Raw genomic sequence first — 25,261 nt, forward strand, 5'->3', positions numbered from 1 at the left:
TTTTTATTTAACCTTCTTTAGTCTATCGATTGGATTTGTGAAATAAGGGGATATTCCCTACTCCTCTTTCATTGTGATTATTCATTAGATCCATATTGTATGGAACGAAAACCATCGAGTCTTTCAACAGTAAATGTGATGTTTAACTAAATAAATTTATTAATAGTAAATTGTGTGGCATCTTTATATCATAATCGGTACAAAGATGGTGATGGTACGTGTGGATATGTATAAAGCTGTAATTACAGGAAAATATTTTTGGTGCCTTTTGGATATAAAGTTTAGGGAGGTTGTTATCTTGGTGGTTACAAGTTGACCGGTTGCAACGAATTGAACAGAGACTTGTAACCACCAAAGTATTCAAATTACTGGTAACAACTTTAAATTAGTTATCAAATTTAAAATAATTTTGCTATAATATTCGAGATATCTCTCAAGTATTTACCTTTTTATCAATAAGCAAACATAAATGACAACGAATAACAAAATCGTTTCTAGGAATGAAATGCTTCGTTTGTGATGGCGGAAATGAATGGATGAATATGTTATTTCCAAAGAAAATTGCAAATCGGAAGAATGTTTCACTTTCCAAGCCTACCAAGGCAGTAACGTTAAAAAGGTTAACACTAAACTGTGTCAGTATTAGGTGAAAAGAAAACTTCAAGGATTTTTTCCAAGACAGAGGTGTCTCTTCGGAATTAAGAGAAAAACACATAAATATTAACATCTCGAGACCTTTCGTGCATTTAGATAATAATTACAATTCAATTACAAAAAGTATATTGATGTTGTTATTATCACTAACCAATTCGAAGAAGGAAGCAAAATTTGACAGTGTAAACATTTTTCAAAAGAACTGTGTAAAAAAGATGTAATCCTGATTCCTTTAATAGTCACAGGTGTCATGGATTCACTGTTGTTTTCCATCTATTTTGCCTATTGGATCACCCTTACACATTATGTGTGATTCCATATCCTTATCAGGCAATAAAAATATCTCTCCTATAAGTCTCGAACTGCACCATTTTGTACTAATCTATTCGTCGTCACCTGAAGTTTAAGTGAATATGGAGACATCAATTTTCACATTTGTTCTCCTCACTTCCTTAATCCAAGGTAATATTTTTTTATAAAAAACAATGTTTTATTAAACTGCCTAATTTTAGGAATCTATTCGATCAAGTGTTACGAATGTAACAGAAGTGATTGCTTAAATATTTCAACTGAATCCGTGTATTTAACAAATTGTGACAGCGACCATGTATGTTATTCCTTCGCTCACAATGATTCAGATGGTAAGTTTATTATTAATTAAACAAAATTTTATGTAAAAAATGTATTATTTAAGGGAGATTAGCATCTAGAGGTTGTATTGGAAACAGGGATAATTTGTGCCAGTTTTTTCATGAAAATTATTCAGGCATCAGTTGTAAAATTTGTTCTACAGATCTATGCAACAAAGAACCCATAGAGCCTTACAACAGTAAGATTGAAATTTAACTAAAATGAATTTATTGATAGGTCAATTCCGTAGCTTTTTGTTACAAATGTGATGATGATGACGCTTGTTTTGACCCTGTCCAAAACAGAGTTGAACAGGTGAGATGTAATGTGAAGACTTCATTTTGCTATTCCCATAGGTACAAAGATGGTGCTGGTATGTATGGACATTTATAAAGTTGTAGTAAGAGGAAAATGTTTTATGTGCATTTTAGGATACAAAGTTGAGAGAGGTTGTCACCCTGGTACTAACAACATAACCGTTTGCAACGAATTAAGCAGAGTACGAACCTCATCAAATTGTTTGGCTTGTACTACAGAGACTTGTAACTACCAAAGAATTCAGAAAACTCCTGGTAATAATTTTGTATTAGTTATAAAATTTGAAATAATTTGTTTATAATGTTCGAGATATCGCTCAAGTATTTATCTTTTTATCAATGAGTAAACATAAGAGACGTAAAACAACAAAATCCTTTTTCGATTCTAGGAATGAGTTGCTACGATTGCAACGACGAAAAGGAATGCTTCCACCCAGAAAAATATTCTATTCCCATAACAACCTGCAAATCAGAAAACGAAGCCTGTTACACTTTCCAGGCCTACCCAGATGGTAACGCAACATAGCCCATTTTAAAAGAGTTGAGATGAAACAGTTCTATTTTCAGGTGTAAAGAAAGCTTTCAGGGGTTGTTACGAAGGCACCTCTTCGGAAGTAAGAGAAAAACTTTATAAAAATTTCAAAAATATTAACATCTCAAGACTCTCCGTGTGTGAAGATAGCAATTGCAATTCTTTGGAGCTGCCTTTGCAATGTTACTCTTGCGGAGGAGTCAACAATTATGGTGGATGTCTGGATCCGAGTTCCAATCCTGATACACAAATCAGTAACTGCGAACCAAAGGCCAACATGACTCAAGTCTGCACTAGTTATTATATCTCAGATGCTAAGAGTAAGTAAGTTTGGATTATTTATGTACTATTTGTCTATATTTTCATCATTTCAGAGGTGGTAAGGCGTTGTGCCAATGTAGACAAAACGGTCATTGATGTTTGTGACCTTATCAGTAACCAATTCGAAGGTGGAAGCAAAATTACACAGTGCAATTATTGTTCAGAAGATCTGTGTAACAAAGACATCATTAATGGTGCCTCCTTTAATGGTTTCAGTTTTTATACTTGCATTGTCGGTTTCGGAGCTGTTTTGCTCACTGGACGACTCTGAAGCATCGATAGGTCCTTAAAATGTAGTTGCAACATAAATGAAGTAAAATTATTTATTATTTAAAAAGTTTTTTATTAAAACTTCTTTAGTTTGTCAATTTCATTTGTCAAATAATGGATTAATTCCTCACCTGGAATGTATCAGGGCTTCCATCATTAAAAGACTTAAGTTCTTATTAATTATTATTAATTAATTGGGCCAAATTTACTATTTAAGTTATTTTTTTATTTGAAATTAAAGGAAACAAATTCGCACATCTGTAATATATTACATTTACTACAGTTTCACACTTTTTGATTTGCGTGACCGTGAGAAAAGTGTTCGTCCACATTTCATTCCCATGCCACTCGATTTTAAGGACGAAAAGCCAACCCCGATAATTACGTGCCCCGCGGGGGAGCTCGTGGTGGCCCCCAGGAAGCGGGCGTGCACGCCGAATTGCACGCGGCCGAGTCGCCGGGACACCCGCAGCATCCGAGATCAGGCGCGGTACGCGATGGCGGTGCGGCGCGGCCGCGGCGTCTCCACCGGATCGGCTCAAAGCCAAATTCCTTAACCTACAAACACCTGTTGGAATGCGGTTCCGATCTTCCTTTTCTCGCAGCGTGTGTCCGCGGGCGAAACTGTTACGGGGCACCGAAAACCGATAAAACTCGACGGGTCCGTCTCATTCACAAACCGACGGGCGGACGGCTCGGATTATTTTATCGTAGAATTTTCCGTTTCGTGTACATATTACGATTTTTTAACAACTGTGAATAAGAAAATACCTTACATTATATATTATTTATATATTAAAGATAATAAATAATATATCACATTCACAAATTATTTTTTATATTTCCTTAAATTAATTTATATAAAAAGTCTAAAATTAAATTGTTAACCAATAAAAACTAGGTCTAATAATAAAATTTTTTTTTCAAAAATATATTTTATAATTCCACATTTGAACATACTCTGAGTTAAAAATTTAAAAACTTTATTACATCGAATAAAAAGAAATCTTATCTTAAACTATTTTTTCTTTCAAAGATAAAATCAAATTTTATAATAAAATATTAAATATATATTGTTCTAAAACCAAGTAATAAACTTATTATTTATTAGATAATTGTTCTTAAAATTTGTGGAGTAGAATTCAAATATTATTCCCCCACCAATTATGCAACCCAGGATACAACATGATATATAGATAGATATAGAGAATATATACACTATGAGTTTTATCCATCTGAATCCTGAAAGAGACATCATGTATAATGGAGACAGTAAGTCTCCCACTACGGAACAGACTTCTACTGTCTCTATCATGCATGATGTCTCTCTCTAAATTCAGACGCGTCAAATGCTTTTTCTACTGTATAAAACATTTTTCAAATCTTCAAATATTAAATTAAATTAAATTATATAAATAATTATGAATTATTTTAGTTCAAGTGCTAACTTAATTATGGATTTATATATTATAAATAAAATAGATAAATATCATATTTAGGTATCAGAAAAAGTAGTTTACGTTTCTGGTTCACAATTTATTTAAATAATTTTTTATAATATGTTTTAATATTTTTGTACTAAATTGTATATATTATTTGAAATCTCTTCTATTATTAATATACTATATTTAATTATGTTTTTTTAAGTTTTTTGGTAATCCCTGAATTAAATTCAAATTTTAAATATCATCATGATTTCTCTTGTTTGTTGATGTTTGAATTCAAAATTAGCTAAAGACGTATTAGAGATATGAACTCGTAAAAAACTACTTTTAAAATTCAAGTAACAGAGACATTTAAAAATTGATGTAACAAATGATTATGATATTGACTTCTGAAATAACTTTATACATTTCTAGGAATTTTAAATATCATCATGATTTTTTTGTTTCTTGATGATTGAACTTAAAATTAGGTAAAGAGGTATTAGAGCAATGGATTTCTAAAAAACTACTTTAAAAATTTAAGTCACAAAGGCATTTAAAAAATGATGTAATAAATGATTATTGACTTTGACTTCTGAAATAATTGTATGCCTTTCTAAGAATTTTTAAATATCATCATTATAAGAAGAAATAACTTCATAATCTTCCAGGACTTAGATCGATATCATCATGATTTTTCTTACTTCTTGATGTTTGAACTTAAAATTAGGTAAAGATGTATTAAAGCAATAGATTCCTAAAAAATTACTTTTAAAATTCATGTCACAAAGCCACTTAAAGAGTGATGTTACAAATGCATTATGATTTTGACTTCTGAAATAACTTCATACCCTTTTAGGAATTTTAACTATCATCATGATTTCATTTTCAATTTATAAGAAGAAATAAATTCATAATCTTCCAGGGGTTGTAAATATCATCATGATTTCTCTTGATCGTTGATGTTTGAACTTAAAATTAGGTAAAGGTGTATTAGAGCAATGAATTCCTAAGGAACTATTTTTATATTTTTATAAAGGCACTTAAAGAGTGATGTAACAAATGCATTATGATTTTAACATCTAAAATAACTTATCACTATTTTTCTAATACATTTTTAGCTAATTTTGACTTCAAACTTTTTTAAATCGAAAGAAAAGTCATCATGAGATTTAAAACCACTACATTTTTTGCTAATTTTTAAATTTAAAAGTCATAACTGACTAATGTTACAAACACAACAGATTCATTACATGTCTATACATAAATTAGTTATTTTAATTAAAGAAGCCTTAGGTATTTATTTATATGTATTTTTAATTAATTTTGATTTCCATTAACAAACTTCTTATAAACCGTAAGAGAAGTCATGCTCAGAGCTAAAACTTTCATAAAAATATGAAGTTGTAGAGTATAACACACTTATCACATCTCCCATTACATGTCTTTTTGATTTAAATTACGAAAGTAGTTCCGGGAAGTTATTGCACTAATGAATTTTTAACTCGAGAAAGATGAGAGCGGGCAAACTTCCGTAACAAATTGGGACTTCCGTTCGTTTTAAAGTTAAACCGAGGTAAATAGGACATAGTTGTACGTTTGTTTAATGAAGTCTGAGCTAATCTAGGCTAATGTGCAGAGCAGGCATGTGTTTAATAGGGTCCAAATTGCCTATTACGTCGCTCAGATTTCCGGTGCTCCTGCCCGGACTTTCGCACTCCGTTTTTCGGCGGGTCCTTGTCATTCGCATCGCGTGCGTGTGTGATTTTATATTTCTCCATTGTTTCGGGGGGTGTTATGCTCACGTATTTACCGATCGTAAAAATTCAACTCGGGTTTTTTTATTCATTCCGTCCTGCAGGATGAGGGAGCAAAATTTAAAATTGGCTCCTTGGTGTTGATTAAACATTGATAAAAAAGGAGGCTGAGGGCGTCGATGATTTCTTGAACGAAACTTCCCTCGACCCGGTAACGTGTCAGTTTATCGGGTTTTAAGCGGAGCGGCGGACGAAGAACAGCATCGGGAGTGCATTGCAATTTACCGGAAGTTTTTCTGGCAATTCCGGCAGTATTTCACGTCGAATAAGATCCTTAATCCTCCAATCTCGCCTCCTTTATTTTTCATGCAAAAACCTGACGACTCTATTTAATAAATTTCTTTTCGGCACGGTAGTTTTACGACGTGAAACTCATTTCCTTTAACCGGTCGCCAGATATTTAAATCGTTCCGTCGCCCGTCGACGACCGTCAATTTTCCATTAAGTTTTCGTTTGTGCACCCAAATCAGTTTCGGATTTATCATCCCGCGTGGTTTTTTCTCGAATCGGCGCCGAAAGTTTTAATGACCGGCGTGTAATTAAAGTTTGAATCTGACCGACGTGATTATTCAGAAACTGATAAGATTAAATTATTTTTAGCAATTTAAGATTTATCTTGTTTGCCTAAAATGAAGTCTGGATTAAATAGTATGGTATAGTATGGCATAGTATGGTATAATATGGTATAGTATGATATAGTATGATATAGTATAGTATGGTATGGTATGGAATAGTATGGTATAGTATATTATAGTATGGTATAGTATGGTATAGTATGATATATTACGCTATAGTATGGTATAGTATGGTATAATATGGCACAATATAATTGTTTAAAATAACGTTTAATTTATAAGAAAAAATGACCTAATGTCAAAATGTAGAATGTATTAGAGAAAAATTTCTAAAACTACTTTTAAAAATCAAGTCAAAGACATTTAAAGAGTGATGTAACAAATATATTTCGATTTTGACTTCATACCTTTTTAGAAATTTTAAATATCATCATGATTTCTCTTCTAATTTATAGGAAGTGTTTTTAATCAAAATTGTCTAAGAATTTATTAGAGTAATGGATTCCTAAAAGTACTTATAAAATGTAAGTCACAAAGATATTAAGAAATGTAACATATGTGTTATGATTTTAGCTTTATATTCTTCTAGGAATATACAATATTATCATGATTTATTTTCAAATTATGAGAAAAAATGAATTTTTAAAAAATCACTTAAAATTTAAGTCACAAACCATTTAATGGGTTGCTACAATGGTTTGTGACTTAAGATATAAGATACCTTCATACTCATCAAGGATTTTAAATGTCTTTCAATTTATGAGACACATAAGTTTATATTCTTCTGGAAGTTTTAAATGCCATCATGTTTCTTCTTATAATTTATGGAAGTTAAAATAGGTTGAATATGCATTACATCAATGAATTCTTTAAAAAGTTGAAAGATATAATAAATTCTTCTAGTATTTTTAAATATCATCATGAAAAAGAAGTTAAGTTTCCATTATTATGGAATACAAAATATAAATAAGTTTTTTTTTTATTTCAAGAAAATCTGGTCACCTTGTTAGAAGGATATACACGTGCTTCGTCGAAACTTGTACACCTCCACTAAAAAACCAGATGGCTCAGTGCACAACGCCGGTAATAAATTGTTTAATTCCCAATAGTCTACTGTACCGTGATGAATGTGGAGCGCGGAAAGTCTCTAAAGAAGTAAAGCTGAAAATCCCTAATGAATCGCCATAATAAATAACTCATTCGTAACACTCTCCTTTTGATAAAACCCACTACGTGGTCACAGACGTGGGGGTAAGTAACTAAGTAGTTCCCGGGTCGTATATAACTGTGGGTGAACTGGAGCGGCGATGTCGCTTTTCAGTTTTAAACGGGGTCCAGGAGAGCTTTCCCACGTTTGATGAAAAATTGCTTGAGTGAAACGCTTCAGTATCCCACGTCGTGGTTGAAAGGTCTAATTATTAAGTTGCAAGTTACTTTTTACGGGAACGTTCCACGTACAAAGGAGTGGAACTATTTTAATGATCCGGTACAGTGTCTGTATGAAGTGAAGTGATAAAAATACATACTTTTCAACAAAATAATGAAAAGAAATATGGTTATATTCGTGCACTTCAAAATACACTTATACAGGAAGTATAAAAAGTAATCCTACCTACAGTGGTGGTCATCTCTTTTATTTAATGTGAACTGTTAAAATAATATTAATTTATTATTCTTGTTTTATACAGCATTATAAAAAATTATAAAAACTACTATATTCTTATATTGTAAAATGTTTTATATATTTTCTGAATTGTTTTCTATAGGGTTGATGTTGGGAGCCATCAGTCACAATTTTGTATTTATGTTTGGGATCGTTTTCATGTTGAATAGCAATTACTGGATGCAAATTGTTGTTTAATATATATTACATAAAGCAGTCTAAGGGGGCCCACGTCAGAAGAATTAAAGCATCTCCAAAGAATAACTGTAGGATGTTTAGCATAAGCAGAACCATCATTTTTTATAAATTAAATGAATGTGAAGCAAGTCAAAACTGAACTTTCACATTTTAGTAAAAACCAGGGTTTTTGTTGCATGTCTGGGGTCAAACGAACCCCCATGCAATTATCTTCTCACAGTCCTTGAATTACTTTCAGTAAATCCTCATTGATCATCTCCATTTTCTTTTTTTAAAAACACGTCCTGACTTGGTGGCAATAAATGATTTTGAATCTTAATGCTTAATGTTGTTCCCAATTATCTTGCTGACATTGGGATTAATGCTATGGCCTCGCCAGCTCGCAGTCCAGACCTTAACCCAATAGAACATATCTGGAACATTCTTGGGAGATATCATCATAGTAGAGGTGGAAATACCCCATATTAAATTCAAATTTATATTTTTTATGGACATCAAATTTTGTTAATTATTATTAATTAAGATTTTTTGTAATAATTATAAACAAAAACTATTTTTAAATAAATATAAAAGTGTGTGTAGGTTTATTTTACCCATTTTCAGAAAATATTAATAATAGTCTTCACTACCGTAGGATCATTGCAAACAAAAACCCATGTTGGAACTAAAGTTGATGTGGTGGAATTTTAGTTGGAGCTCCGCATGCTTCGTAAGTCGTGTTGCATAATATTACAGTTTGAGACAAATTGATATTCGTGACAGCTCATTAGTCCGAACGTTTAGACAAATTTAAGCAAAACAACGTTCGTTATTTGTTCAACGTTTTAAAATTGAATATTACCCGTTGAAGTTGACATGTCGGCAATTTAAGCGGCACCGACTTTTTCTTATTGCGGATCCGTCTTCGCCTCCTATTAATTTGTATTAAATTGCTCGGCGTTAATTAATTCCGAATATAGTCTGAAAAATACGGTCTCGTTTATTTGATGAAGGGATAAAATGGAGTCCGTATAGAATATCAAGTGTTTGCGGGGGTCGTCCTCTCCAAGGAACACGGCTTAGGCGTGGAAAGGAAAACTTTAATTAATTAATTTTCAACACAGTTTTCCGTTAAAAAGATTACACCCCGCAGTAAGCACAATAGAGATTTACTGGCGTGGTGAGGAACTGCGATTTTTTTTCGGCCGCGAATACATAAATTATTATTTTCTTTTTAATTGGACCGCTGTAACGACTGGTAGGTACGACGGAAAAATAATTACAATCTGCATTTTAAACGGGCGCTGGAAATGCGTTTAATTTTTTCCCTCGTCATTCCGTAATAAACAAATCACAAAAGGAACTGTTCAACTTTATGGCTCGAGCGATTTTGAAACAATGTAGAAGCGTAAAGTTTTTATCACGATCACAGTTAAACGAATCATTTATTGTTGGGCAAGGCGTGAAAGAGTTGCCATAAACAAAATCTAATTTAAACTATGCCCGCTATTATGAAGAAGACTGTTGCCCGGGGGTGGCGCCTAAAATTTCGACAATTGTTGAAGAGGAAAACATGGGACTACAAATGCGTTGTTTAAAAAGCATCCGGGCTATAATTCCAGAGAAAATTAATCCTACTATCTTTCTCATTAACTACTTCAATTATCCCCATCTAATGTAAGAAACAAGACGAAAATTTCAGAGGAATTAAACGTAATTAAAATTTGCATTTCTCTCTTGCTGTCGGAGTAATTGCTACTTAAAATCATGCACTGAAGTGGTCATAAAATCGCAGTCGGGCAATTTTATTACTGTGTTGAAATATTTTTATTCTACCAAACGCTGATAATTGATTTTCCATTAACTTTTTAATTATTTTTCGTGGTGGACAAAATGCACTCACGATTTACATATAAATTATACCCCGGTTGTGGCTGCAAAATGGCTTAATAGAGTCCCATAATATTAATATCAGTATAACGTTTGTAATATGCATAAATTTTCATTTGGGATAATGTAAAAGTCGAGAAAAATTTAAAATTATCAGCAACTCAAATTTCTAGACGGGGGTATTTAAATTAGAATATTCCTACTTTTGTAAGTTACTGACGTTCGGGTTTTAAGCCGTCAAACGATATAAAATCCCTGTTTTAAAGTTTATGAAAGTTATACGGAAAATCAGAGTGCTCGTATGTTTGCTGCGCTTAAACTCTTGTTTCTTTTACGTTACGTGATCGTGAAGTAGTTTTCACACATTAATTTAATTTGTTTAATATATGTTTCTATTACAATTTTCTATTGATTATTGTATGTTTAGAAATAGGGGTCAGAGGGGTCAGAAAATAATATCGCCTTCCTACATTAAAGTCCAAAAAATAATAAAATCAAAAATAATAAACCTTTATTTTTAATAAATAACATAAACACCCTCATTATCAACAACCTTTTACCATATGAAGTGCAAATTATCAATCGTTTACCGATAAAAATCATTTTTAGAAAAATATCTGGCATTTTGAATGTTCAAATTTTTTACCACAAAGAAACTATTGTAGGGATCGAAATATTTTAATTTTTCCAAATCTTACATTTTATAAATTTTATAAATTGTTAGTCTTATAAGTTTTATAATTTTCATGTTTTATAAGTAAATTTTATATTTAATTATAATATAATATTTAATTTAATAATAATAATAATAATAATAATAATTTAAATTATAAGCTTTATAAATTTTTTAAATTATTTTATTAGTTTTAGATAAGATTTATAAATTTTCAAATAAATTTTGCAAATTTTATAAATTATTTAACAGTTAAAAATTTGAATGAATTTGTTTATTAGTTTTAGTCTAACGTATAATTTATAAATTCTATAAATTCTATAAATTCTATAAATCCTATAAATTCTATAAATTCTATAAATTCTATAAATTCTATAAATTCTATAAATTCTATAAATTCTATAAATTCTATAAATTCTATAAATTCTATAAATTCTATAAATTCTATAAATTCTATAAATTCTATAAATTCTATAAATTCTATAAATTCTATAAATTCTATAAATTCTATAAATTCTATAAATTCTATAAATTCTATAAATTCTATAAATTCTATAAATTCTATAAATTCTATAAATTCTATAAATTCTATAAATTCTATAAATTCTATAAATTCTATAAATTCTATAAATTCTATAAATTCTATAAATTCTATAAATTCTATAAATTCTATAAATTCTATAAATTCTATAAATTCTATAAATTCTATAAATTCTATAAATTCTATAAATTCTATAAATTCTATAAATTCTATAAATTCTATAAATTCTATAAATTCTATAAATTCTATAAATTCTATAAATTCTATAAATTCTATAAATTCTATAAATTCTATAAATTCTATAAATTCTATAAATTCTATAAATTCTATAAATTCTATAAATTCTATAAATTCTATAAATTCTATAAATTCTATAAATTCTATAAATTCTATAAATTCTATAAATTCTATAAATTCTATAAATTCTATAAATTCTATAAATTCTATAAATTCTATAAATTCTATAAATTCTATAAATTCTATAAATTCTATAAATTCTATAAATTCTATAAATTCTATAAATTCTATAAATTCTATAAATTCTATAAATTCTATAAATTCTATAAATTCTATAAATTCTATAAATTCTATAAATTCTATAAATTCTATAAATTCTATAAATTCTATAAATTCTATAAATTCTATAAATTCTATAAATTCTATAAATTCTATAAATTCTATAAATTCTATAAATTCTATAAATTCTATAAATTCTATAAATTCTATAAATTCTATAAATTCTATAAATTCTATAAATTCTATAAATTCTATAAATTCTATAAATTCTATAAATTCTATAAATTCTATAAATTCTATAAATTCTATAAATTCTATAAATTCTATAAATTCTATAAATTCTATAAATTCTATAAATTCTATAAATTCTATAAATTCTATAAATTCTATAAATTCTATAAATTCTATAAATTCTATAAATTCTATAAATTCTATAAATTCTATAAATTCTATAAATTCTATAAATTCTATAAATTCTATAAATTCTATAAATTCTATAAATTCTATAAATTCTATAAATTCTATAAATTCTATAAATTCTATAAATTCTATAAATTCTATAAATTCTATAAATTCTATAAATTCTATAAATTCTATAAATTCTATAAATTCTATAAATTCTATAAATTCTATAAATTCTATAAATTCTATAAATTCTATAAATTCTATAAATTCTATAAATTCTATAAATTCTATAAATTCTATAAATTCTATAAATTCTATAAATTTTATAAATTCTATAAATTCTATAAATTCTATAAATTCTATAAATTCTATAAATTCTATAAATTCTATAAATTCTATAAATTCTATAAATTCTATAAATTCTATAAATTCTATAAATTCTACAAATTCTATAAACTTGTAGATGATATGATATGATTTTCTTTCGGTTCAGGGTAGAAACTCGTTATGAGCCCAATAAATGTAAAAGGGTAAATATCCGTAAATTCATTACACACATTTTCATTCATGAAAATGTACAAAACTGTATTTTCCAAGAGTATTTCAAATTTTAAACTTTTGACGATTAACTGCAATTTATGGATGAGTGCATTTTAATTAGAACTTTTGCTGATCCGTTTCTGGAATAACCAACTTCTGTACGTCGATTTTTATTCCAGCTAGAGTACCCTGTAATTATAAAACTCCATACAATTTAACTATTGTATTTTTTAATGAAAACTACTGATTGCTGTTGAGCTATGCATTTAAATTTCCATTCTTGTTGAAATATAACAAAAACTTTTCGGATCATTACCATAAATTAAACGATTAAACCTATAACCAGACAATGTAAGTCCATAAAATAGAAAACTCCTAATTCAAACCGCTTGAAGTAACTAAATATCTGGAGCTTACAATGCACGACCGATTTACATATAGATTACAGGAGACGTTTTGAGGGTGGAAACTGGAACGCCTGTGGCCTTTAAACGGATCCACTAAATTTAAAATCCTCGCAGACGCATCCAGATTTCTATTGTTAGATTTTACTTAATTTATGTTATTAAATTTTCTCTCCACCCGATTAAGGCTAATCCAATCCTAACGCTTGAGCTTACGGCTTAATTAATTCCGCCGTTTTAAATACGAAAGTGCGACCGTTTTATTTATTTTTGGTCTTTGGGACATTACAATATGCGTGCGTGTTTGGGCAAGTACTCTTGTGGGATTGGGCCCACTTTTTTACTCGATGTTTGGTTTAAGTTAGGAATGTGCGGAGTATTTTATTATTTTATGGTTCCCAGGCCGGTTCTAAAGGTGGGCAAATGTTGGTTTTTTATTTAGTTTTTTATTCTTTGAGGCGTTTACTAAATTGAGGAATTTATTGAAAAAGGAAATAATAACATAAATAACAAACTTGGGAAATCAATTTAAAATATATTTCAAATGGTAATTTGAGTAAATTAATGTTATGACATTAAACTTTGTCTGCAGCAAACAGTTACATGCGTTTTGATTTGCCCGATATTAAATAAAACTTTCTAATGGAACTCATGTAAATCAGAATTCATTTGCAAGTCCGAAACTTTCCGGTAATTAGAGAAGGGTTTGTTACAAAATCTAAAACAAATCCATAGCTATATGTTCTAATTAAAATGCACTTCCGTAAAATATTCAGTTGTGCTTAAACATCATTTAAATCTCGCTGAAAACATACTACATTTTCATATATGAAAATGTATATGATGTCACAATCAAAATTTACATGCACTAAAATGATTTCACATTTATTAGAGTCATAACACACGGTTAATACCATTTTCTAACCACCAAGCTGCAATTTATATGCAAATCGAATGTATTCGTTTTAACTACTGCAGAAACGTTTACAGCTTAATCCTGTTTTAAAATAATTAAGTTTAATGGGAAATCAATTATTTTGTGTGGCCGGTTGTGATAATTAAAAACACGTGATATTCGTTTGATGAAAACAATCAATACAGTTTTTTTGTATCAACTCATTTAGAGCTTATAGAGCCATGACATTTTAAAGTTTTAAATATTAACCTCTTTTTAATGAGCATGTATTTATAAATAAAATCATTTAAACACTACATAAAATGCTTTTATTAATTTATTTTAATTTAATTTAATTTTATAATTATAATAATTATATTATAATCAATTTTATTAATTTTATAAATATTATAAATACATAAATACTATAAATTTTTAAAATTTTCAAATTTCTTTTAATTTTTTATTTTTTAAATTTTTTAATTTCTTAATTTTTTTTTTAAATTAAATACGAGTCTATAAATTTTATATATTATTTTATAAATTTCATAAATTATATTTATTAATTTTATGAATTTATAAATTTATTAAATTTTTTAAATATTTAAAATTGTTAAAGTTTTTTAATTTTAATGTTTAAAATTTTTAAAATGTTTAAAATTTTTAATATTTTTAAAATTATTTAAATTTTTAAAATGTTTATAATTTTTATAATTTTTATAATTTTTAAAATTTTTATAATTTTTAAAATTTTTATAATTTTTAAAATTTTTATAATTTATAAAATTTTTAAAATTTTTAAAATTTTTAAAATTTTTAAAATTTTTAAAATTTTTAAAATTTTTAAAATTTTTAAAATTTTTAATTATAAATAATATAAGTTTTACGAATTTTGTAAATAAATTTTATAAGTTCGTAAAATTTATGAATTTCCAGATTAGAATTTTACATTCAACCAAAGAAATCAGCGACCAATTATATTATTTACAAGAATATTAAATTATTTTTTATGAGCTGTTTATGCGAAACTTGTCAACAGAAATTATTAATTTAAAAATGCGGCTTTAATGCCACAGCATGAAAGAAACCAAGTAATTTGAAATAACTTTATCTACATCAAACGTTACAGCCGCTTTGATTTTCCTCATTTTAAATAAAACTTTAAAATACGTTTTCAGATTTACATCATTTGCAAGTCAAAAAGTTCGTAGTAATTAGAAAAGGATTTGCTGAACATACGTTATAAAATCTGAAACAAATTAAAAAGTATACCCTATTTAAAATGCGTTTCTGCAAAGCTGCAAAAAATAAGTTGAAACCATTTAAATTTTGTTGTTCTCACTTCGTATATTTTCATAAATGAAAATATGTGTAATGACACAACCATTTACATATTCAGAAAATTGTTATTAGTATTCCAAGAGAGCTGAAAGTACTATATTAAAATAACTTTGCTGCAGTAAACATACTTGATATATTGAGCACATGAACTTTCCGTATATTAAAACTTTCACAAATTGAAAATTTAAATCAGCGTCGAGGTTTACTTTAGATTTAAAAGAAAAATATAAAACACAAATAATAAGTTAAGACTAAGTAAATAAACGATTCTGAGATGGAAACAAAATCAAATAATTCTGACATTTTCCTGCAAATATTTCAATTTTGAATTCCCATTTAAATTTCCAGTTTTGCCCCATTTATTCCCCGGCATTAGCCTCCATTGATACTGATATAATTGACAATATTTACATTTAATGAATTATTCATAGATACGGGAGTTAATACTCACTATACTTTAATAGAGCTAACGTCAACAACGATATATCATTTTATTCAGCATTCAACTCTGAAGCATTTATTTGATTTACTGCAACTAATCAATTAACAAACGTTCATGTAAACACCTCCACTGGGATTATTGTTGATTATTTGATAGCAGTTAATTATTATTAATGATCTTATAATATACAGTGATGGCGATAATTAGATCAATTTATTGAGATATATTAAAAATAGGACCTGTACTACTTGAATTGGATGGCAGTACCTATAATGTTTATTGTTTTTTCTGTTATTTTTATACTTACACGTAACTGGTCAATTTACTTATATACTTTACAAATTGTGTACTTTTTTTAATGATTGTTAGTTATAGCTTCAACCCTATAGAAAACATGAGGGATCACATTTATAACCAAATTCAACATAGGTATTAAATTAACTCATCATATAAATTTAAGAAGAGATGGGCCAAAATTATAAAACAAAAAGGATATATTATACAAAGTGTTAATGTTAAATTAAATAACACAGATCTAATCATTAAAAATTCCTTTAAAATTAAAGTTGCTATATTTATGTCCAACAAAATTCAGGAAAATATATGTAACATTTTATAGAATTAAAATTTGTTTATAAACAGAACAACAATAGTAAATTATTATTATTATTTTAATCACATTAAATGAAAGAATGATGGATAAAATATTAACATTTTATGAAGTTCCTATAATAATGGCCACCACTGTACACAGCATTCTGCAATGAATTAATATATGCGCCGACCGTTCATACATGAACAAAAGGGGGTTGACAACAGCAACAACGGCTTATCGAAAAACCACCCGTTTCCAGTTGGTTTTAGCCCGAATTTTAATTACTGTGAAAGCCTCAATGCTGACCGCAGTTCTTTCTCGGCACTCGTGCATTATGCTGACGACGCCAAAACACATTTAATTCGTTCAGGAGTTGCGTCCCGAAGATAAACCACGTATTCACTTGCCGCTTTAAACAACCGTTTCGTGGCTTGCCCGGAAAAAATATGGATTTAAAAATCACCAACCGAAATTCCGGCCGGAGCCAAAACCCACGCGAAGATCGGACTCCGGTGAAATATCAATTGTGCGACAAGTTGACGTACAAGCAACGGGGAGACGGACGACTGGGACGATTACATATGCATACGGCATCGTCCCGGGCGTTCGTCGTCGCGCTTGAGACAAAACGGGACGGGCCTCCCGCCCCCTTAATACCTGAACGTCAGCTTTGAATAGTGTCATCCGTATCCGGAACGCTTTTGGCATCGCAACGGGACCGTGGAATTACGTTGCAAATGAAATTTTCAGTTACTGTGGGCGATAGAAAATCGTATTTTTCGCATCTAATGCCTTGTGCAGTTGCAGAAGTGACACTGGGTAGGTGGGTAGTGAACGTGTCGTTTAAAGTGATAGACGAGAAGTTGCCGGTCGAACGGACGCGTTACGTCTGAAACTATTTATCAATTATGGTTCACGGCTAATGAAGATGCTGGATTCCCACCAATAATCTAGATTTATGTATTTCGGGCGAACCGTCGTTCCATTGTAAATCAAATCGGGCTGCAACTGGGACCCCTTCATTACGAAGCTGCTTTTAGCTTAATGGGGCGCAGTTTGTTTGTGCATGTCACAGCAATTATTTAGTCACCGACAATATTATTTTTATTGATCCAGACATAAATAGGCATAAGTACACATGGGAATTGTATGAACTCAAATTTATCAATATGCATTTAATAATATTAAAATATTTTAAATAAAATTTTATATTTATTTTAATTCAGTACAGAATTGTAAATATTTTATGATTTTCTAAATAACCAATTTTTTCAAAATAAATTTCAATATTTTTTGTAAGAGAATATTTCTTTCTGTATTTTATCATCATCAGATAAATTCAAGATTAATTTTTATTAATTTATTATTAGAAAATTATTTGTAATTTACTGATAAAAATAAAAAATAAGAACAAATATGTTAAATAATATACGTCATAATTGAATCATTAATTAAATACAGAATCGAAAATACCAACAATTATGTTGTAAAATATACCAAATTGACCTCTAATTTTGTTGATAAATGAATATTTCTTTCTGTATTTGTCACAAATTATATTACTATTAGTTTTTTATTAGAAAATTATTTACAATTCATTGATAAAAATAAAAAATAAGGGCAAAAATGTTATACAATTAAAGACCTCATTAAAACTAAACTTTTTAATTGAATAAAGAATCATAAATACTAACAATTATGTTTTTCTAAAATATCCTATCAAATTGACCTCTAATTTTTTCGATAAAAGTATATTTCTTTGTACGTTTGTCATTAATTGCATTTTTATTAGTTTTTTATTAAAAAGTTATTTAGAATTTATTGATAAAAATAAAAAATAAGGTTAAAAATGTTATACAATTAAAGACAATTAAAACTAACAGAATGCAGAATAGTAAATACCAAAATTATGTTTTTCTAAAATATCCCATTCTATCAAATTGATCTCCAATTTTTTTGACAAAAGAATATTTCATAAGTTAGATTCTTATTTGTTTTTTATAAGAAAATTATTTAAAATTTATAAATAAAAATAAAAAACAAGGCCGAAATGGTAAATAATTAAAGACATAATTAAATTATTAAATTTATTAAATTATTATTATCATAAGTTGCATTTTTATTAGTTTTCTATTAGAAAGTTATTTGTTAAGAATATTTCTTTATGTATAAGTGAAAGAGCTATTTAAAAATTGATTTATATTATTCATAAAAGTTAAAAACGTAATTATACTAATATTTTTAATTCAGTACAGTATTATGGATACAACAATTAAGTTGTTTTTCCTGAATATTTTTAATATTATGAATAAGATGCTAATTTATTTATAATTGATAAGTTATTTGTCGACAAAAATAAAAAAGGTAATATAAGATAATATAAGATAAATACTAACAATTGATATAAATATGGTTATTATTATATAATGAAAATATTCTAAAACGCTTTGTTTTTAGGTAATTGATGAAGACATGTAAAGCAGGGGAGGATATCAACAATACGTACCACAAATTTGTAGTCTTTCCAAAGTTCAGTCACAAACATTGACATTGAAGTTAAAATAAATAATTTCCCTCAAGTATTCGTGATGTCGAAGTAATACCCCATGAAAAAAATGGCTCGTTGACTGTCCCAAACCGAATGAATAATAAACCAGCTGTAGGACTTGGAAATCACCAAAAACCGAGGCCAGAACACTGTGTCCGTCATATTTCATGGAACGGCTTAACATGGGTTTTACAGGATTCATTTCCAGTCGGGGGATAATAGAATTCCGCAAAATTCAGCAGCAACACAGACCGGAAATAGAATTATTTAATCTATTAGTTTAATCCGGCCGGCTTTAAGTCATTGCCAGATAAAATAACTGGAGGCTGATGAGGTCCGGTGTGTAATTGCTGTTTAATTAACTGGGGAGTTAAAATTACTTATCAGCGGTGCAGATTTATTGTTGTGATTAAATTCGGATGTATTTATTTAATTTGTTATTTTGTAATACCTTGCCTTTTTGTTGTACACATAAAAAAATAAATGTCGTAAGACTAAAAACAGTAATTTGTCGACGACTTTGAGGTAGTGAATGAAGTTGCAACTTTTAACGCTTCCCATCTCAAACAACCCTTTCAACATTCGAAAGCCGCATTAACCTCGGTTAGTCTATCGAGTAAGATCTTGCTTGTGATCCGTTCTTGGTAATTAAGCACCTCCGTGCATACTTGAATCGATTTAGTTTCGAGAGGGTGAATTAAACTTGCACCAGTGCAACGTACAATTTACGGGACATTTTTTTGAGGCACACTGTGCCGCAAATGCGCTTTGTTATGAAACTAAACTCATTAATAGTTTATGCTGCCGCGCTATATTATCCCCATAATCGAGAAACATAATTACTACCACGTTTGTGGAACAAATTGGGCGAATATGTCCAACAAATAAAATTAAAACACATACCTTCGGTCGGCAGCAGGGTGTACTGCAACTTGAGTCTTCCGGTGCCCCAGCGTTGCAGCATGTCCAAGGGGTTGGTTATTTCTGAAATAATTTAAAGTTGTAGCTTTTTAAATGGAGCAGTTTTCATTAGGTTTTGATGGCAACAATAATTCAGGATTCAGGAATTCACACGTAGAACATGGAGCTTTAAACCCATCCAGAAATCCATCCATGCGATAGTGTAATCCTATTACAACTCATCAATCACTTACATATGGTCCCTGATTTACAGGGATTGCATACATACATGATTTATGTCACCATTTGATTTGTGTAAGCTGATACACAAATGCACAACGTAAATCGTCGGATAAACTACATTATTCACAGACTTTTTTATTACCTATCTTGTAAGGATCAACACCTTCCTCCCGGTCTAAAATTGTATAATCGGAAAACTTGGTCTTGGAGGAAGTCACGACTAACATAGTCAGACACGGAACGTTTTCCCGACTATTGATAATAAACCACTAGTGAATACAAAATCCCTTCGTTCAAGTTCAATCGATTTTACTTGTCCAATAATAACATTGCCTTCAGTTTGCGTTCAAAAAAACATGTACGGACTGTACTGGTTGGGACTGAATGGTCGGCGCTTAATGATTAATGAATGAAACATGTTGAGGGAAATCAATCATGGTGTGTTAAATTTGTCACACACGTTTAATGGACGCACATCTTTCACCTGCGTTAATGAACAGTTACAATTTTAATTAATTACTTTGTATATTATTGTGAAATATTTTTTAGTAAATTTATAAATAGAAAAAGTTAGTTGTTTTAATCAGTCTGCAATGGTACTTCTTCTTGTGACATTTTCATTTTCCTTACTCTTTGATTGACTCCTTTCAATTTTTCCATTTGGACTTCTTGTTCTTCGTCAGCTTTTTTCGTTTCTAGTAATTTCATTTTTGATATACTGTACCAGCTGTTATTTGCCTTTAAGCTTTGAGCTTTGTCCACCAATTTGGCCTTAAATCAAAAGAATTATTTTAAAACCATCCTTAAGCTTACACAATCTTCAAACCATTCCAATTACAGTTTTCATTAAAGGAAATTACGTTTATAGGTGCAAATCTTTCATCTGTTTTAATGAATAGTTACAATTTTAATTAATTACTGTGTGTATAATGCGTTTTATAATAATAAATAGTAAATTTATAAAGACAAAAATTAGTCTTCTATGTTTTTATCAGTGTGGAAGTGTTTCTCTTGTTGACGGTGCTTCTTCTTGTGATGTCTCCTTTTAACACGTCCCCAACATTTCCTGGCATGCCTTCCACGATTTCTTCTTCTGTTATGTCTCCTAGTCAGTTTTTTGCGAATGGAACGTTTTTTTAAATTTGAAGAGAACGGCGATGATTCACTTACACCGCTCAAAATGTTGATTGCCTTTTGTATCGTCTCTTCATTTTCCTTACTCTTTTGGTTGACGCTTTTTACTTCGTCCACGATTCTTTTAATTTCTTCCATTTCGGCGTCTTGGCATTCTGCAGCTTTTTCGTTTTCTGTGATTACGTTTTTGATGTAATGTACCAGTTGTTGTTTGCCTTTGAGAGCTGATTCGGCTATTTCGACGTCGCAGTGAGCCTTGTCCGCCAACATTGACTTGGCCTTAAAATAAAAGAACTAATTTAGAACCATTTTTATGCTTACACAAAATTGAAACCAATCGAAAATACAAAGTTAAGTTAGATTTTTACATACCTTACTTTTTATTGACTCAATTAGTTGTTGCCATTTATTTAATTTAGTAATACTATTAAATGTATTAGTCGAGAAACAGTTACTTAGTTCCATCATCTAACCTACTCTAATCTAACCCACTGTAAACTAATTTATGATTGGCAATTACTATAAAATAACAGTCTTGTTTCATCAATTCATTGTATAAACTTTATTTGTAAATAGTAAATTTATATATAATAAAAGTTAGTCATCCATATTTTGATCAGTTTCGATGGGTGTGTCCAATTCATAGCGTTTCTTCTTGTGATAGCATCTTTTAACACGTCTCCAAGAATTTTTGGCAAACCTTCCAGGCTTGTGTTTCCTGTTATAATGTCTCCTCCGAAGCTTTTTGTGGGTGTCTCGTTTCCTTAAATTGAACAAAGATTCACGTTCATGTGATGGTTCAGTTATACCGCTCATAATGTTAATTGCTTTTTGTAACATCTCTATGTTTTCGTTGCTCTTTTCATTAATGCCTTTTACTTCTTCCTCGATTTTTTTTACTTCTTCCACTCTAGCAGCATCTTCATCGGCAACTTTTTCCTTTTGTCCAATTTCATTTTTTATGAATTCTGCTATTTCTTGTTTGCCTTCCAGTGCTGCTTCGGCTACTCCAACATCACAGTGAGCTTTCTCCGCCAGCATTGATTTGGCCTTAAATAAAACACCTACTTTAGAACCATTTGTATTACCACAATTACATCCATAAAAACAAATTTAAGTTAGATTTTTACATACCTTATTTTATTGTCTCAGTAATTTGTTTGTTTATTTAATTTGTCGGTACAATAAAACTTACTACTCGAAAAAGTTAACTCAGTATTTGTTTTACTATGCAACCTAATCTAACCTACTCTGACCTAACCATGTAAAACCTAATATATGTTATGAAATTTCAAACTTAATATATAGTTTAATTATAAAAATACCACAATGAATAAAAATACTTCCGATTTTTAAATTAATGTACCGACAAATTATTATAGACCGAAGTAAATAACCTGAAACAAAATAATAAAAAATGAATTAAATTCATAAATTTCTTTAATATGAGTAAACTGTAGCAGTATTACAATAATTGTAAAAATATCTATGTATATTCGACTATGATAACGGTAATATTCCAGCATCCACAGTTTATTTGTTTCTTCTGTGAGCTCGCCTCTTCGGCATCACGTGTCTTTTATTCCTCATCGCGTTCTGCTTCGACTCCATGGCCGCGGTCTCAGCCCTTCTGGCCGCCTCCTTGGTGCTCTGCAACTCCTGCTGAGCAATCGTCAACTGTTTGTTCAACACATCCAATCGACTCTTGGCCGCGTCCGACAATTGTTCCTTCTCGGCCAGCTGCTCCTGCGTGCCCTCCTGGGCCTGAGCCGAGTTAACAGAATTGGCCTGAGCAAGCTGCAACGTGGTCTGCAGCAATTTCACCTCCGATTTGGCCTCCTGGGCCGCTTTGGCGGACGCCTGTGCGGTTTGCTGTAGCTGCTGTACCGAACCGTTCTCCTCTTGGACGACGGCTTCCGCCTCCTTTATCTCCTGTTTGATTTGCTTGACGAGCGCCTCTTTGCCGGCGAGAGCGGCTTCGGCGGCCTTCGCCGCCTCCACGGCCTTTTCGGCGAGCTGTTCCTTAACCTAATCAACAATATCAATTTTTGTAGGTTTGTAGAAGAATTATAGAAAACAAATACTTCCGATTTCTGAATACAGACTTAATAAAAAGCTTATCGCAAATATTGTAATGTAAAACTTGTATAAATATATAAATATAGATAAAGTGAACTATTTCAGTCTTCTGGCAATGCGTCTTTTGTTACGCATCGCGTTTTGTTTAGCTTCGCCGGCGGCCGTTTCAGCTTTTCTAGCTGCGTCCTTTGTTGCCTGGAGATCAGCTTTGGCAACGCCTAGTTCTCTATTCAACTGATCCAGTCTGACTTTAGCGGCATCAATGACCTGTTCCTTCTCGCTCAACTCCTTTTGGGAGCCTTCCAAGGTTTGAGCTGAATTAGCTGCGTTGCCTTGTGCCAGCTGCAATGAAGTTTGCAACAACTTAACCTCGGCTTTGGACTCCTGTGCGGCCTTGTTTGCCGAGTTGACTGTCTGCTGGAGTTTTTGAAGGCTTGACGTTTCGTCTTGGACCACCACGTCCGCCTCTTTAATTTCCTGTTGGATCTGACCGACCAATTCTAGTTTGCCGGCCAGTGCTGCGTCCGCAGCCTTTGCCGCCTCTATCGCTTTTTCGGCTAGCTGTTCTTTTACCTATAAATCATTTGAAGCTGAGTGCTTTGGCTTATGCCGCTTTTGAAAGAGTTGCACCCCCTAATATATTACTATAATAATCACAAACTGAAGTTTTACAAAATTATTACGTTTAAATAGTTGCAGCTTTAATTAATTCTACAAATTGAAATTTAATAATCGCTTATCCAACATTTCGATCCATGAATGACAATAAAATTTTTAAGACTTTCATCAAAAGTTTAATATCCATCACAGAGTTTTATATCTTTGCTAGTATAAACTTCTGTTTAAAGTTTATTGCTTCCTGACCTCAGCATTTGGTTTACTTATTTTGAAATGATGATATTCCCTGATTTGATTTAGATAGAATTTAATTCCAGCGTTTTATTGAACGTGAAAGAGATTTGTAGCATTTATTAAGTTTGCAACGTGATAGTAAATGTAAAATAGACTAAACAGTTTAATCTATTACATGTTTATTGGTATTTTGGAGTGAATCAATAAGTTTATTTATCTATCAACTATTTTATAACACAAAATTGAAATTAGAAACTGAAAAAAAGACAGTAATTAAAAACTTACCCAATAGGTTTATTCCTATAAATCTTCTTAATCTTTTCATTTTTTTCTTCAAATCCAATTTGTCAGTACAAGTACATATACCTAATTATGACTATAATTAGGAGGTGCAAACCCTTCTAATTTACTATCATTAAGTATTACATAAAATCGGAAGTATTCCATTTTCATTGCTCTTAATCTAACTAGACAACAAAGTGTTTCATTACGTCAGTAACAATAATGAAAGCATTTGTCACCTTTAGAAAATGTCTCCGGGAATTTTACTTACTTGATGTGCAGCTTGCTGTCCGGCGGATTGCTGTGCGTCTTCAGCAGCTTTGGCCTCCTGCGCAGCCTTCTGAGCTATGTTCGCGGCCGAACCTTGCCCTCCGTTGGCACCATTTGGGCCCCCATTTTTATTGCAATTCTCTCCGTTCACGCACGCAATATCATCCCTGTTCTTGACAGGGCCAGCTTCGTCCTCAAGTTCGGCTCCGAATGCTTGGAGCACCAGAAATAATGCCAGTAAAAGCAATATACGTACTCTCATTTGATTAGGATTTTTGCGGGAACATCTGGGAAATATTAATTGACGTGTGTCAAAACGTCTAACATCAAA

The 25,261-nt window shown here is 30.2% G+C and overlaps 3 protein-coding genes across 4 annotated transcripts in view; 1 reads left to right on the forward strand and 2 right to left on the reverse strand.

Annotated features, from left to right (window-relative positions):
* The window catches only part of LOC109598398 (apoptosis-stimulating of p53 protein 1), a 181,486-nt gene extending 160,997 nt beyond the window's left edge, over positions 1–20,489 (reverse strand). The window contains exons 1-2 of the mRNA XM_049969386.1: positions 20,456–20,489; positions 20,074–20,154 (exon numbers count right to left, since the gene is read on the reverse strand). Of these exons, the coding sequence (XP_049825343.1) occupies positions 20,074–20,134 (61 nt within the window). The 5' untranslated portion in view covers positions 20,135–20,154; positions 20,456–20,489. The remainder of the gene's footprint in view (positions 1–20,073; positions 20,155–20,455) is intronic.
* LOC109603626 (uncharacterized) lies at positions 967–2,785 on the forward strand. The gene is made up of 8 exons (XM_020020117.2): positions 967–1,116; positions 1,167–1,295; positions 1,349–1,483; positions 1,535–1,657; positions 1,716–1,856; positions 1,991–2,113; positions 2,169–2,453; positions 2,508–2,785. The coding sequence occupies exons 1-8, from the start codon at positions 1,068–1,070 to the stop codon at positions 2,723–2,725; spliced, it is 1,203 nt and encodes a 400-aa protein (XP_019875676.2). The 5' UTR covers positions 967–1,067; the 3' UTR covers positions 2,726–2,785.
* Positions 20,490–22,869: 2,380 nt separating the features above from the next.
* On the reverse strand, positions 22,870–25,240 carry LOC109606399 (uncharacterized protein CG45076). Of its 2 annotated transcripts, none has more exons than XM_020022960.2 (2): positions 24,932–25,240; positions 22,870–23,475 (listed from the first exon to the last, which is right to left on the reverse strand). In XM_020022960.2, exons 1-2 carry the CDS (start codon positions 25,190–25,192, stop codon positions 22,981–22,983), a joined length of 756 nt encoding a protein of 251 aa, XP_019878519.1. In that variant the 5' UTR covers positions 25,193–25,240; the 3' UTR covers positions 22,870–22,980. The 2 variants fall into 2 exon arrangements, with proteins under 2 accessions (XP_019878519.1, XP_019878520.1); XM_020022961.2 differs by lacking the exon at positions 22,870–23,475 and adding an exon at positions 23,565–24,099.
* Between the last annotated feature and the right edge of the window lie 21 nt (positions 25,241–25,261).

The sequence above is a fragment of the Aethina tumida genome, chromosome 7, assembly GCF_024364675.1.
Source record: "Aethina tumida isolate Nest 87 chromosome 7, icAetTumi1.1, whole genome shotgun sequence".
Taxonomy (NCBI): domain Eukaryota; kingdom Metazoa; phylum Arthropoda; class Insecta; order Coleoptera; family Nitidulidae; genus Aethina; species Aethina tumida.

Coding starts and splice junctions, on each gene's coding strand:
- LOC109603626 (XM_020020117.2), top strand. CDS start 1,068: ATGGAGACATCAATTTTCACATTTGTTCTCCTCACTTCCTTAATCCAA. Junction 1,117..1,166: donor CCTCACTTCCTTAATCCAAG/GTAATATTTTTT, acceptor GCCTAATTTTAG/GAATCTATTCGATCAAGTGT. Junction 1,658..1,715: donor TAGGTACAAAGATGGTGCTG/GTATGTATGGAC, acceptor TGTGCATTTTAG/GATACAAAGTTGAGAGAGGT.
- LOC109606399 (XM_020022960.2), bottom strand. CDS start 25,192: ATGAGAGTACGTATATTGCTTTTACTGGCATTATTTCTGGTGCTCCAA. Junction 23,476..24,931: donor GACAGCAAGCTGCACATCAA/GTAAGTAAAATT, acceptor ATTGTTGATTAG/GTTAAGGAACAGCTCGCCGA.